Source organism: Aulonocara sp. 'chitande type north' Nkhata Bay, linkage group LG22, assembly GCF_057382095.1.
Source record: "Aulonocara sp. 'chitande type north' Nkhata Bay isolate Kocher_YH1m ecotype deep benthic linkage group LG22, A_spYH_male_GT1.1, whole genome shotgun sequence".
Classification (NCBI taxonomy): Eukaryota; Metazoa; Chordata; class Actinopteri; order Cichliformes; family Cichlidae; genus Aulonocara; species Aulonocara sp. 'chitande type north' Nkhata Bay.
Genome location: NC_141364.1, coordinates 22555439 through 22570492, shown reverse-complemented (window position 1 = coordinate 22570492; position 15054 = coordinate 22555439). Strand labels below are relative to the sequence as shown.

Here is a 15054-nt window from a genome sequence, read left to right as displayed (position 1 = left end):
TGAGGTGTGGTGGTGAAATTTGGTGGGTGGGGGCACTTTAATGTTTTTATTTGCTCTCAGTTGTTTTCTTTTCTTCATCAGCATCATGTTGTGTAATGCACAGCTTTCCAGTAAAGGCTCAGATAAAACAAATCGCTCCGTGTGAACAAGTCAACACTGTTTGTAGTTGTTTGTCTGTTTCTGATACAAAGTGAAATTTCCCAGTTTTTCAGTGCTATTTAGTGTGTTCCCGTCACTATACTCACTTTAACTTTTACAGTTTTATTGCTCCTTTTAATACACAGAGCATTTTATTTGCTGCTTACACAAATATCCCTGTTCCCAAGCATCTACTGCTCAGTGCCGACAACTTGCAGATCAGCATGCTCAGAAACCGCACGCTGTTAATAAAGTCAGACAACGTCCGAGAGCCACATGGAAAAATCTACAGAATCGCAGAGCTACGAGATGCATAGCTGCAATCTGTCCGTACAACCGCATGAATTTGAGCAGCAGAATAAATTATGGTGCAGTAAAAGAATGGAGTGCTTCAAAAATCCATTACAGAACTAGACTTCATGTTGAAATATTTGCACACAGTGTGTGGTATGAAGGACTACGTTGCTCTGTTTGTTTCTTTTGCTTTAAGTTTTTAATAAACCTTGAATGTGCGAGTGTGCGCGTTCATGTCTGACATCACTTTAAACAGAAAGGTAACCGCTTATAGCATTTATACTATTACAGATGTATGTCTGCTTTTACTGTAATGTGCGTAAGGAAGATTTCACCTCAAAATAGAGCACAGCCTGGGTGGGCTAACACACTCAGTGCTGGATTAGGAAGTGGTAGGCCACATCATTTTACTACTGACACATCTCTACGTGGCCCTGTGGGAGCTGTGAAGGTCCCCACAGTCAATCGTTCCACCTCCCCACCTCCTTCCATCTCCAATTCTCCCTCCTAAAATGTATTATTTTCATTTGCAATTAACATCACAAGCATAAATTAGTTTCATTTCCAACAAAAACAGCACAGTCTCAGTTCAGGCAATACATGAAGTCAAGTACAACTGCAATGACAGCAGGTCAGCTGATGTCATTTTCAGCCCTCATCAGCTGAAATCCATACAACTGCCAAATTTCACACAGAGTACACTAAACTGCTTTATCCTTCCTAGGACTGCTGCACATCTGCAAGCCACTTTGCAACCCACATTCATGCTTTGCCTGACTCATGGCCAGAACAAAAGCTGGACGTGCCACCGTCAAGAGGTTCATTAAGTCCCATATCGAAGCCGTGAAATGAGTGTTCTCACCACCACCATCTTGGGTTTTTTTAAACAAATGTAACGAGGTCTGACTATCAAGCCCTTTTGCTAATGATTTGTCAATTAAAAGCCAGAGAGTACATCCTGGAAAATCCCACTTTCTGACGCTTACAATAACCCTCTAGTGGTAGTGTAAATATATATTTAGTTTAATCTCACAACATTCCAACCATTATTGCATAAAGAAGTAAAAGCTGTAAATTACTCGATGGACATAAAGTTGAATTCATAAATGTATTAAAAAAAACTCAAAACAAAGAAACTCAAAAGAAAGACATAAGAGGATCTATTTTGTTTAACATGACTTTTCTGGGTTAGAATACTTGGAAATAACCATCCAGACATTTAAGACAGAAGTGGCAAAACTTAACCTGCAGACGTCTGACATCAGGACTGGCATCCAATAGTTCTGGAAATAGATGTGAGACTTGGCAAGTGTATGTTTGACGTACCTGACAGTGAAAGATGTACTCTGGGGTGGCCTTCTTAAACTTGATGTTCCACACCAGAGCAACACCGTCTGGTTCGTGTGGAGCATCCTCATTATTGTTATAGGAGGCAACCAGCAACTCGGGATACTGAGAGAGAAAGGAAAGGCTTACAAGATGGGAAACATCCAGACAACGATATGAAGAGAAAAAAAATACCAACAGAGACATGGTTCATTCTTGGCAAATCTTTTACTGTTTGGAAAAGTTTCAGGCCTAACCTGAGGGGACCAGTCGAGGCAGGTGATCACACGATGTTTTGACCAGTGCTCGTCATAGAAGAGCCTACTGAAGGACAGACTGGAGCCACTGCCCAAGTCTCTGGAAGAGGACAGTGGAGAGAAAGGTCAAAGGTTGCTTCAACTCAGCTTGGTTCCAATAGCAAAATCCTTGCCAGAGTTAATAAGCACCTGCCAACTAAAAAACTGACTTCATTCTGATGAAGTCATTTGTGATCACTGGCAAAGTAACTCCTAGTCTGGGCTTTACCAAAACGTACACACCATAGTAACTAGGGTGAAAGGGGAGCAACTTATTTTCTGCTGGCACAGCCACTATTTTAAAGCTGAGACTATTAATTGATTAAATACCCTTTTGAACTGTACCATGTGTACTGTTTTACTAAAAGTGTAAGTTGCATTAGAACCAAGGCAAACATTCATTTTATAACGTTTACAAAAGTTTTAAAGAGAAAAAGAAACCAACATAAATGAAGATGTGTTGGACTGGCTATGAGTGGCACAATAATTTTAGGGTTGTTCGGCCATTCAAACCCATGCCATGAAGCTCCCGGTACCCAATTTCTGTGCTGATGTTAATGTTAATCTGGAAGTTTGGAGCGGGGTCACCAAGCTGATGAGTCGGCATCCTATTACATAAAAAGTGAGCTCTTTAGAACAACCAACAAATAGTCTGTATGGTTAGGTGCTTGATTTTATACACGTGTGACACTGACACTAAAAACGCCTGAATTCAGTGATTAAGAGATGGGGCTCAATACTTCTGTCCATATATCTAATATCAACTCTACAAGGGCAGCTCTCCAGTTGTAAGAAGTCTCTTATTGGAGTGGCACGGCTACAAAATTCTAACAAAAATCATAATTAAGGTTTCTTTGGTCAGTTTGGACAGTTAATGATTAATTTAACAAACCATGATCCATATCTTATTAAAACGGATACATTGAACTTTGAATGAATGAAAAACAAATAAATGAAAAAACACATCATGATAGTGGGAGACATCACAGTAATGTCTGGAGTTAAATCCAGACTGGGAGCTTCCACAGTGGGATGTCTGCAGACTGGCTGAGATAACCTGAGCAATCCGTAGAAAAAGGTACCTGCAGACAGCTGTTAATAATTTCACAGGCTCATTTATGGAAACCTGTCAGTTTTACTTCCCACGGACCTTGATGGCTGCAGCTTCCCGTTTAGTCATCTTGGCTTGACATGCACTAAGTGGCAAGTGAGTTTCAGGTTTTAGGTAGAGACAAAAGTACATTGCTTTAAGGGTAAAGTGTGAGCTCGATTTATAACATCAAGGGGGAAAAAAACAAAACTTCATAGCAACAATTAATGTAAAAGAGTCATTTTTAAACTTAAAGCTGACTCATCACCTGGACAAACCTGGAGCGTAAATTACCACGCATTATGCCCACCAGTATGTGGATGATATCTGTATTGTCTGCAGTACTATGTGAGGCTGTATGTAATGAAAAAAGGTAGTGAAATGTAGGTTGTTACACTTTCAAAGCACGTCCTTGAGAAAAGAATAAAAAAGGAGGGCTGATGTTGAGCACTGAGCCATGGCCTGTTTTAGACTTAATCTCTATTTGACCACAGGCTTCATGTTTCTCTGTGGCTGCAGTGGTCAAAGTTGAAGTGAGTCAGTAAAAGCAGCATTCTTCTATAATAGCAGAGCAGTATACTAAAACAGCTTTGCACTTATGACTCTTACAACTTCGACCAACACCTCCATTTAGAATAGAATAGAATAGAATTCAACTTTATTGTCATTGCACATGTCACAGGTACAAGGCAACGAAATGCAGTTTGCAGCCATCCAGAAGTGCTTTAGCCATGATATAGATATATTACAAATATATATTAGCAATAATATAGATATGTGAGCATATTACAGAAATGGGTCTATTATGGTATGTTATAATGTACATGGTATGAAGTATGTTATGAATATGCTATAACTACAAGTATGTACAGGCTGTATTGAGTACAAGCTATGTACAGGATATAAATATGAACAACTATACAGAATATGAAATTAAAAAAACTATACAAAAATATGAGCTATACAGAAATGTGAACTATGCAGTTTATAAAGAGTTGTAGATTTAAAAATTATCGTATTGTACAGAATGATTATTTACACAGAATTATACAGTAGTGCAGTTAAGATCAGTGAGATATGTGGATAATTCCTACAGAGGCTATATAAAGTGCTGGTGGTTGTGAGTGGTGGTTCAGTCCATGTTATTATTGTGTGTTTGAGGGTACAGTTGTCCATTGTGGGTGTGTGTATGTTCAGTCCATGTGTTAACGTGGGTCAGATGTCAGGAGGCAGAGTTCAGGAGTCTGACAGCTGTGGGGAAGAAGCTGTTCCGGTACCTGGTGGTCTTAGTCCGGAGGCTCCTGTAGCGCCTCCCAGAGGGCAGGAGGATGAAGAGTCCATGTGATGGGTGACTGGGGTCTTTGATGATTTTCCCAGCCCTTTTCAGACACCGCTTCCTGTAGATGTCCTTTATGGCAGGAAGTGGTGCTCCGGCGATGCGCTGGGCAGTTTTCACGACCCTCTGCAAAGCCTTCTGGTCCGAGGCAGAGCAGTTCCCGTACCAGACTGTTATACAGTTGGTCAGGATGCTCTCGATGGTGCAGCGATAGAAGTTCACCAGGATGTCTGAGGACAGGTGGTTCTTCCTCAGAGTCCTCAAGAAGAAGAGGCGCTGGTGAGCCTTCTTGACCAGCTTGGAGCAGTTGGTCGTCCAGGTGAGATCCTCGGAGATGTGAACTCCCAGGAACTTGAAGCTGCTCACACGCTCCACAGCCGTCCCCTTAATGTGGATGGGTGGATGTGGGTCAGCATTCCTCCTGTAGTCCACGATGAGCTCTTTGGTCTTCTCGGTGTTAAGCAGCAGGTTGTTTGTGTCGCACCACTCAGCCAGACGATCCACCTCCTCCCTGTAGGCGGCCTCATCGTTGTCACTGACGAGGCCAATCACCGTGGTGTCATCTGCAAACTTAATGATGGTGTTAGAACCATCAGCAGGTCTGCAGTCGTGGGTGAAGAGGGAGTAGAGGAAAGGGCTCATCACACAGCCTTGTGGTACACCGGTGTTCATCGTGATTGTAGATGAGCAGCGGTTATCCAGCCGGACATGTTGGGGGCGGTTGGTCAGGAAGTCCAGTAACCATTTGCAGATGAGGGAACTGATACCCAGGTCTGTCAGTTTTCTGATGAGTTGTGAGGGGTGGATTGTATTGAATGCTGAACTGAAGTCTATAAACAGCATTCTGGCGTATGTGTTGTTGTTGTCCAGGTGTGAGAGGACAGAGTGCAGTGCGATGGAGACTGCATCCTCTGCACTCCTGTTCTGGCGGTATGCGAATTGGTGGGGGTCCAGGGTGGGGGGGAGACAGGATTTGAAGTGTGCTAGGACCAGCTGCTCTAAGCACTTTGTGATGATGGACGTGAGTGCTACTGGGCGGTAGTCATTGAGGCAAGATGGGTTGGAGTTTTTGGGTATCGGGACGATGGAGGTGGATTTGAAGCAGGCCGATACCACAGCGTGGGCCAAGGACAGGTTGAATATGTCTGTCAGGACTCCTGCAAGCTCCTCAGAACACGCTCTGAGAACACGCCCGGGGACGCCATCAGGACCTGGAGCCTTGTGGACATTGATCCTGCTCAGCACCGCTCCGACATCGGTGGGGGAGAGAGTCAGAGGTTGGTGGTCTGGCGTCATGTCTGCTTTGGTTGTAATTGTTGGGTTCCCTCGCTCAAAACGAGCATAAAAGTTGTTGAGCTCGTTGAGGAAGGAGACATCAGAGGATGCGGGGGAGGAGGGTTTGGTGGTCCTGTAGTCTGTAATGGTCTGGAGTCCTTGCCAAATGACCATTTAGAGGCAACCCTTCGGATGGCTCTTTAAGCTGAGATTTTTGTCAGTTATTAGGAGCTTTTTTTAAACCCACTGAGAGTGTGACATCACTATGAAGACAAGTATTTGGAAGAACAAAAGCCACAATGTCACTGAAACTGCAGTGACTCAGTGGGCATGCACCAGGCTTGTTTAAAGGCATGAACAAAAGCTGGGAGGTTTAGTAAAATGGAAATAAAAACTGAATTGTAAATAAATCCTGACCCAATGCTCTGTCCAACCTCATGCTCCCATTTGCCTCCTTCCTGCTCACCCCTCTTTGTCGTCAAGGTCTCGGCCACTGTAATCGAAGAAGATGTCGCTGTCTTCAGCCAGAGCTCGCTCCATCACTCGGATGCTGCAGTCGAAAAAACTCTGAAACTCAGAGGAGTGCAGGATTTGTTGCCTCTCCTCCTCGGTCAGCTCCCGCAGCACTGGAAATGAGCCTGTTGGAAGAAGTATCAACATAAACATATAAACACACAGAGACATGTGAGACTTGTAGGCCACACTTCGCACACAATGTTGTTGTAATAGAAAATAACGGCAAGGTTTGAAAGCAATTTTGTTGCGTTCCTAAAATGTTAGGAGAGGGGGGAGGAAACATTTTAGGATATGTTTCACAGACAGCATTTTGGGCACTGGTAGGACTGATTTCCTACTCAAATCCTATGAAGTTGAATACTGACAGTGCTCAAAGTCTTCACCGCAAAAAAAATCCTCAGAGCACAGTTCCCCCCCCTTTCCCCCCCACCTCCCCACTGTGCCCACAGTGCTCCCAGTTGAACATCAATCAGCTTTTGCAACATTGCTGTGCTACACGATACTGCATGTCTCACACAACCAAGCAAAATCAAGAAGGAATTGGAGTTATAATGCCAACACTGCAAATAATAGGCCAGTAAGGGGCAACCTTTGGAGCTGCCCAATCAAGCTATTGTGGAAGTGACAAAAGCTGGACTTTTACTTGAAACATCTCACATGAGGCGAGCATCAAAAAAACAAAATGTTAAAATGTCCAACCCTCTCATTCTACTTTTAAACATCCTAGGAACCAGAAGTAAGCCTGCAGCCTGAGAGCAAAGTGCTCTATTGGGTTGATCCAATCAGTTGCGATCAAATCCAAATCAGTTATGACCGAACTTTGAATAAAAATACATTTTTTTTAACCTAGCAGAAACAAGTTGTGAAGAAAGCACTCTGAAACTACAGTCATCGATGCTTTCAGTGCAAAAAAAAGAAAAACTGCCCATGGAGACAGGCTGTTAATCTGCTGTTTCTTATGCAAATAAGAAAAAGATGACAAGAGAAATAGTCTCCAGTGAATTAATGACTAAAGACAGTGAAAGGATAATGGTTGTACACTAAGACAGGGGTACAGGGCTGATTGCTTGACCTCTACAGAGAGAGCATCCAGTGGTTCTGGAAAGGCTTACTGCACATCAATACAAAGTTCCTCTGAATGGTCTCTTTCAGGATGAAGTCGTCACTGAGTGAGCAAAAATGATTATAGCAGAGATGTCAAACTCATTTTACATCATAGGGCAGATCAGCCCATTTTTATTAAGTGGGTCGTACCAGTGAAACTCCCCTTTCTGTGATTCTAAAGAAGTTTAATTACACATTTGATCCTTAGGATGTCTTAATAGACTGTAAAAAACAACCCTGTAACTATAAAACAGAAAGTTTTTGTTGCTGGTTTTTCACTGTTATTTGATGTTTTTTTTTTACTGCCTATAATCACTTTAGTGTAGCATGAAAAGTCATGTAGATGGTCTTTTTCAGTAAAGATAGAGCTGTAAAACATATTAAAATACAGTAAAAGTCCATAAATTTACAGCTTTCTTCACAAGTTCCAAAGCTGTCCACTGGGGGCTGACTCTGGCCCCCATGCCTTATGTTTGAACCCTTGATTTATAGGTCTATGCTATGGCCAGTCCCACCTGTCAAACCAATGGAAGACTTGTAGAATCAATGTCAAGGTGCACTGAAGCTGTTGTGGCAGCATGTAGTGACCCCACACCTTAACCATTTTTCCTTTAATTATTCCCCCCTCTTACGCACTATATGAATTAACAGCTAGTGTATCCAACTATATCCACACAAACACTGTACTCTGCTTCTACTACTACTTGCAAAAGAATCAACATGTGGCTATGACATTAGACAAGATTAGCATTCTCTTCATCTCTATCAAAACCAGAATTGCATGCAGGACGTAATAAACTACAAACAGTTCCTAATGCATCATTCCTAGTAAAAAACACACAAAAAAACGTAGAGCAAGAACTTCATAAACAACGGAATAACAAAGCCCTGTGAGCGACCCGCCTCCCTTTGAACGTAATGGCTGCACAGCACGGCGTCCACTTTTTGAAGTCACTGTCCCCAAGCACACACGCGATTTTCCTCACACTAACACACACACACAAACACACACACCGACCTTTACCCTGCCTCTTGACTTTGATCCCTCTCCATCTCTTTGTATTTCTTACGAGTTGTCAGAAAAGACCCAGTGAATCGAGTGGCAGAGATCAAAGGCCAGACCTTGTAATAGGCCAGGATGGAGAGGAGACGGATGACTGTGTGTTTACGACTGCGTGGGTGCATCTGCCTATCTGTGTGTGTTTGACTCACACTTGCTACAGTCACGCATATTCAGAATATGAATATGTCCATCATGGCTTGTGTTTGAACCAGGTCTTTTTTCTAGGACTTCCACACACGGGCACATGCATACACATACACACACTTCTCCATTCCTCTTCACTTTGAAGACGAACGGGGTCAAGTGACAGGTTTTTAATCAGTGCTGACCCCAAGATGCCATGGTCCTGATATGCTGAAACCTGCCCCCACCCTCCTATCTGATCCACCCACTGACCTGAGAAGGGTGTCACACACATGAGAAAAAGAATGGGAAGTTTATTTTGGGGTTTCATTAAATGAATGGGGTTTTTTTTTTGTTGCTAAACTCGTTTTACCTTCTTTGGCTTCCCTGTTGTCGTCCTCATCCTGTTGCTCCGACTCTGGCCCCGGCTTCGTTTCCATCAACTCTTCATCTTCTTCTTCTTCCTCTACTGAGGGAGAGTAAAAAAAAAAAAAAGGAGAGAGAGAGACAGAGACAGAGAGCACTCATGTTAATCAACAGCTGTTCCAATTTTCTTCGACCTCCCGCTGCGTGCTGCCTCCCCCCTCCTCCTTACCAAAATAATCATTCCCAGACATGCACCGGTACACCTGACTGACTAACATTCAGACCAAATGGGTTTCATTTACAAACACACGCACTTTGTTTTTTACAAAACACACGAATTCCAAAGCCACGCAACTTCCCTTACAGTTGCGTAGTAAGTAAAGGCCAGAAGCTCGTGTCCATCTCTACTGTCCTGCATGCACATCTGTGTGGGCAGCTTGGTTACTGTGCACCAAAATCACAAACGCACACAGACTTGGCAGGAAATGTGAGAGTTTTGTGTGCCCTCCCCTCTTTCCCTCACCTTTGACCCCATGCAAAGAGATCCTGTGATGTATGTGTGTGCATGCGTGTCTGTGTAAAAGGGGATTCCCTCTGCATTCCCTCCAATCAGTCTCTGCAATTACACTTGACTTGAAGAGAGAGAGTGTGTGTGTGTGTGTGTGTGTGTGTGTGTGTGTGTGTGTGTGTGTGTGTGTGTGTGTGTGTATTTGAGGTTCAAGTATGAAGGGTTACTGTCAACATAGGCACCTGCTTGTCAGCTACTGCCCCACCACCCCTCGGGCTATGTGTTGCTAACCCTCACCAACCTCTCCTCCTCTTTTCTGCTGCTCCCTCCCTCTGAAACAGATGCTGAGAGTCGGGGGGCCTCTCTGAAGACCTCTTAACACCCTGACACGGCCACCAGACACCTGTGGTCCGCTAACACACACGCTACACACACATACAATCTGTCTTTCACTCTCTCTCAAACACACACACACCCGGGCCCTCGCCCACAGTGCCAGGGGTGGTGAGGGGTTAACTGGCAGGGTCAAACTGACAACAGTTGCTCAGTCCAGTGGGAGGAAGTGACTACATCACACTCTCAGACATGTCATCTCTCTCTCTCACACTCACAGAAACACACACGCATACACGTCAGGGTGTGTTTAACTCAGCTAGAGTATGGCCTGGGGCACTGTTAAAACCACTCGCTCGAGGGCTGCTCTTGCACCAGATGAACTGTCCATTTGTCACTGGGGCTCGCCTAAGCTTTTGATGAACTCGCTGCTACGAATACAATTGCAACTGGTGGACCACTCCACTGATTATACTGATGCTATTACAATAATGTCCTGCCTTATTCTATTCACTGTATTCCCAGAAGATCCTTCCCTACCAGTCCTTGTGTTTTCTTTTCTTTTCACTTCCAAGTAAACGTTTTTGATATATGACTTTAATTTTCATACTGTGTTTATATAATAAATGACTACGCTATATCAAATACATAGTGGTGAGGCTCCAGCCAAGTGTGTGGTTAACAGCCAGCTGTACTGATCCAAACACCAGTGACCCACCAGTATGGAAGAGAGACCAGAAAGAACCAGACAGGCAGACTGCCAGACTAGCTCCATGTCTGAGCTGCCAAAACAGGGATACCCTTTTTTTTTTTCTCCCCAGGTCCTTTTGTCTCTTCCTCCATGACTCAGTTTGTGAAGTTTGATTTCTTCCAAGTGTTGTTTTTTTTGGGCTGTCATTGTTTCCTCCAAACTGAAGTCATTAATGAGAAAAGCTACAGGATGTAAAAGAAGTTAAAAAAGAAAAAAGAAAACAGGAAGGTATATTACACACAACTTCTATTCTACTCTATTTTCTTGACCTTATGTGACCGGTCCGGTGGTTGGAATGTGCGGTAATGGGGATGGGAGGAGCGTGAGGAAAGCAGAAAGAAACCACATCGAGGAGCGGTCAAACTGTCAACCCCCGGGACCACAAGACTGTGGAGCAAGGCAGCGTGATTCATGGTGTATGGGTTACCTCACTGAGGGGAGACGGTCCAATTCCCGTCCGAAGATACTGCTGATGTCTTTGCCAACAGCCATGCATCAAGTTGTTCTGTAACAGTACGCACCAAAAATATCCCTACTATTTCCTTTAAATGGAAATTTTCAGAGATGTGTTTCTGCGTGCGCCCAGGCTAAAACAAAACCTATACTGTGGTAAATGGTAATCTAAAACTTTATGTAAAAATGTTCACGAGTACAAGCAGAGAGGCACTGCTCGGTTTTCCTGCGGCACAGCAAAGTAAGCAGGGAAGGGAAATGAAAAGAGACAATCTCTCACAGTGTGAGCGTGTCTGCATGCTACCCTGCAAGTATCCTGCACACTTTCTTGTTTCCACCTCATTCCAGTCACGGGATGCTTTCTCTTTCCACCTGCCGCTTAATACCGCTCCTCGCTGCAGGACGACGGTTAACCGGTATCCTCCCCCTCACTGCAGACGGGGGTCCACCTTGATGAAACTCTGCTTGGGGGCTCCCGTTTTGGCCGACTACACACCCGGGGTAATGATATCCTCTGTAGCCTGGGGCCTCCGCATCTGGTTGCCTCAATCTTCCACTGGCTGCTTTCACATGCTGACCAGGCCCAGTCAATTCAGAGCAGCCCAGCAGGTATGCAGGCTCTCTCAGCTTCACGGTGCGGGCATAGAAACAACGTACACGCGCGCGCACAAATGTGTAAAAGTGTTTGTTAACGCAGACACACACACACTGGCAGAGGTATGCACTCTACCCACAAGAGCAGATGTATAAAATGTGACTGTTAGAAACACAGAAATGTGCTTCAGCTTAGCAAGTTGGAAAGATTGGGTGTCACCTATAAAATGCCAAAACAGCTAATATTAACCCCTCAAGCAGCTATTGCTGTCATCATTCAGTTTTAACAGCAATAACAAATCTGTTACTGGATATAAAACATATTTCGTTAATTTATCTGAAGACGTATCAGACAGATTTTTAAACGGGGGGGGAAAAGGAGTGATTAGCAGATACGCTATCAGAATTAGTGTCAGGACAGAAAATGTGTAAACACTATTTCCCAGTAAATATGAAGCACATGTATAGTGAGAATCTGATTAGGGCTGCTAACACTCGTAGTACGAGGACTAAAAACAGTTGAGCAAAATTCCATCGCGGATACAAATTTTGGTGACCATAACGTACATTCTCAGGCGGATGATGAACAGGAAACTCAAAAGGATTGGGAGTCATCACCAATGTTTTTTAAAAATATTTAGAAGTTAATAATCGCTGTATGTAAGAAGATGTTTGTAAAAAAAAAACTTGACCCACCAGTTAAGGAGGAGACAGGGCACATACATAAAGAAGAAGCAATAATTCTGAATAAAATGCATCTGAATTACATAAAATCAGAGGTTTATTTATTCATATAATTCATCTTTAAATTTTATTAAATTTCACATTTTGCATTGTACTTATGTAACAAGATTACATGGAAGATTTACATGTAATCAAATTATTTAAAGGCAGCATTTTAGCCATAAATATTTTTTGGAGTGTACGTACATATGCTACAATCATTCAGAGACCAAGACAACAGAAAATTTTCCCATTACAGATAATGTAACCAGTATCTGATGCTTTTATAGAGAAATTATTTGTTAAATTAAGCCCCAGCGATAGTTAACAGTTTTGAACCATATATGGATTACAGTGGCACTCTATAGATGGATTCTGTGTCATAGAACAAAATCCTTCTATATTAATATTGTAGATCATTTACACAAGGGAAAGCACAGAAAATATCACATACAATAAAACATCTTTTCCCTTTTGCTTATTTCACATTTTCTGTATCCACGCAGCAAAACATCTGTATGTCTACACCCTAACATGATATGCTGCATAGACTTATATAGACAAATCTGGAGCTAGCTACTAAATGTATGGTAAGTAGCTACTGTACCGGGACTAATAAACACTTTATCTTGTTTTCAGTGCATGAGGCTCTTGTTAGCCGGCACACGCATCATTATTGCTTTTATGGACCAGCAGACGAGTGAAATAGTTCAGGTGAGAGTAATGTGCTGATTTGTTTGTGGAATAAAGAAAACATAGTCTTAATGAAGGCTGAGCTACTGCTGAGAGTTTCATTAGCTTAACTATTGTGTATTACTTCACAGTAGGCAGCAACTATTGAGCATGTGGAGAGAAAGATACTGACAGCATATAAAACATGATGTACGCCGTCTTCCGCTTCCCTTCAGCTGCTACATAAAGCGCGAACGGTGTGGCGTCACGGCCGTGATGTGTTAGCACGCGCTCTTTGGTGAAGGATCGAAGCGTTAGCCAAACTTTTATTCTGAACCCAAAACTTTAAGTGCTAGTTTGCTGAAATGTGTTCGCACGTGCCTGGAGGAATTGGCATAGTTATCAAAGAGCTGTGACTAGACCCTAAGTTTGTCATCAGCTGCCATTATTGGGGCAGAGCTTCACACTTGTCACGTCAGTATGGAGGTGACTACTCGGCTGAGTCACACACCATCAAAGTTGACAGAGCTCATAATTTTTTTTAGAGTTCTTCATTGTGTTAATCACAAAGAAGGAGAGATACTGATATGAGAGAGGAGAGGCGGCGGAAGCAGGGAGGAGGACACAAAAGAGAAATCCGGTGAGATTTTGAGGAGGGGGGCATCTCACGGGCTGGGAATAACACATTATTTATATGGATACACACACACGCACACATACACATACACATATAGACTTCACAGACGTTCTGGTGGATTGGCTATGGAGCAGACCACAACACAAGTACTATGCAGAGGAGTAGGAGGAGGTCAACAAGACTTAAAAGGCTCCTCTAATGTGGCCCTGGCATGACACACACGCACACACACTCCTATCCACTAACTTCACTCAGAACAAGTCAAACTCCAACCTTCTTATTGTCACACACATTCAAACTGCAACCACATCACCTCTTTGGATATCAACCTGAGACACCGGGGGGAATTCTTTAACTTTTATGAGTCCTGCCTCCAGTAATGCAATCCTTGATATTTAAGAACAGCCCACGCCCATTAAAAGAAAAGAAGAAAAACAATAATCGAACCACATTGATTTTACAAGTCAGCAATAATCACACAGCTTTCAAATAAATAAAAGGTCAAAATTCATGTAAAAGAGTATAAAAGACCACACACACACACCACCCTACAATACTTTAAATGTTTTTTTACAGATGGACTTGTCACACCGAGTGTCTGTGAAGTGTCTGCGCAACCTAAAGAAGATCAGAAAGTTGTTTTCTTTTATGTTGTTGTTGTTAATACTCAGCTGGACATAAAACTCTCTTTCTGAGCGCAGAGAATCACCGCTAACATTTTAGGGACCTCTGTTAGTCAGGTTGGAAAGAAAATTGATGGTTTAGAGCCAGCCATGCAGGAAAGTCGAACACATCTTTTTCTCAGAGGTGAGAGGGCAAGTCCAACCTGCGCAGAAATCTCAGTGATCGAGACAGACGTGACACACTGTCCAAAACAAACAAAAAAACAAAAAAAAAAACCACGCATGGCATGAACACAATCACTACAGTTGCAAGTAGTAATTATTTGTAGAATACTTGGATTTTAGTGAAACTGCATAAAAAGTCCTCCAAACTCTGGCAATTTGATTCTTTTTTCATTTTTTAGGTAGGGGGTATTAATTTATCTTAATATAAAGTCATGTTTAAAATTCATCATAGTTCATCAAGTCATGATTGGCACAGTAGGGGTGAGTAAGTAAATATTCCCCACATACCCACACATTAGCAGCAGGGCCTGATGTAAAACTGCTAAAGCTAAAACCCGCAGCATGATTTAGATTAATTCATCTCTTCACCACACTTCCCCACACTGATCAAACATTGTGTATATGTGTGTGTGTGTGTCTAAGCCTGTGTACACCCAAGTCTACACCGTATGAACACATGCATGCCCACACATAATCCGCTTTCATTAATGCAGCCCATACAGGCCTTTTGGAGGTCTGTGGCTAACTTCGCTGTGCGCTGTGGGCTGGTAGATTCTCCCTCCATCTCTTTCTCTCTCTCTCCCTGTCCCACTCGCCCTCCCCCATTC

At 42.9% G+C, this 15054-nt stretch overlaps 1 protein-coding gene across 8 annotated transcripts in view; it reads right to left on the bottom strand.

Annotated features, from left to right (window-relative positions):
* The window catches only part of dync1i1a (dynein cytoplasmic 1 intermediate chain 1a), a 69884-nt gene that overhangs the window by 36148 nt on the left and 18682 nt on the right, over nt 1-15054 (bottom strand). For 5 of the 8 annotated variants that reach the window (XM_086279635.1, XM_086279637.1, XM_086279639.1 and 2 more), the window contains 4 exons: nt 8935-9030; nt 6222-6393; nt 2016-2115; nt 1759-1884 (listed from right to left, as the gene is read on the bottom strand). In XM_086279635.1, coding sequence (XP_086135761.1) covers nt 1759-1884; nt 2016-2115; nt 6222-6393; nt 8935-9030 — 494 coding nt within the window. The remainder of the gene's footprint in view (nt 1-1758; nt 1885-2015; nt 2116-6221; nt 6394-8934; nt 9031-15054) is intronic. The other 3 variants (XM_086279638.1, XM_086279642.1, XM_086279643.1) reach the window with 1 other exon arrangement.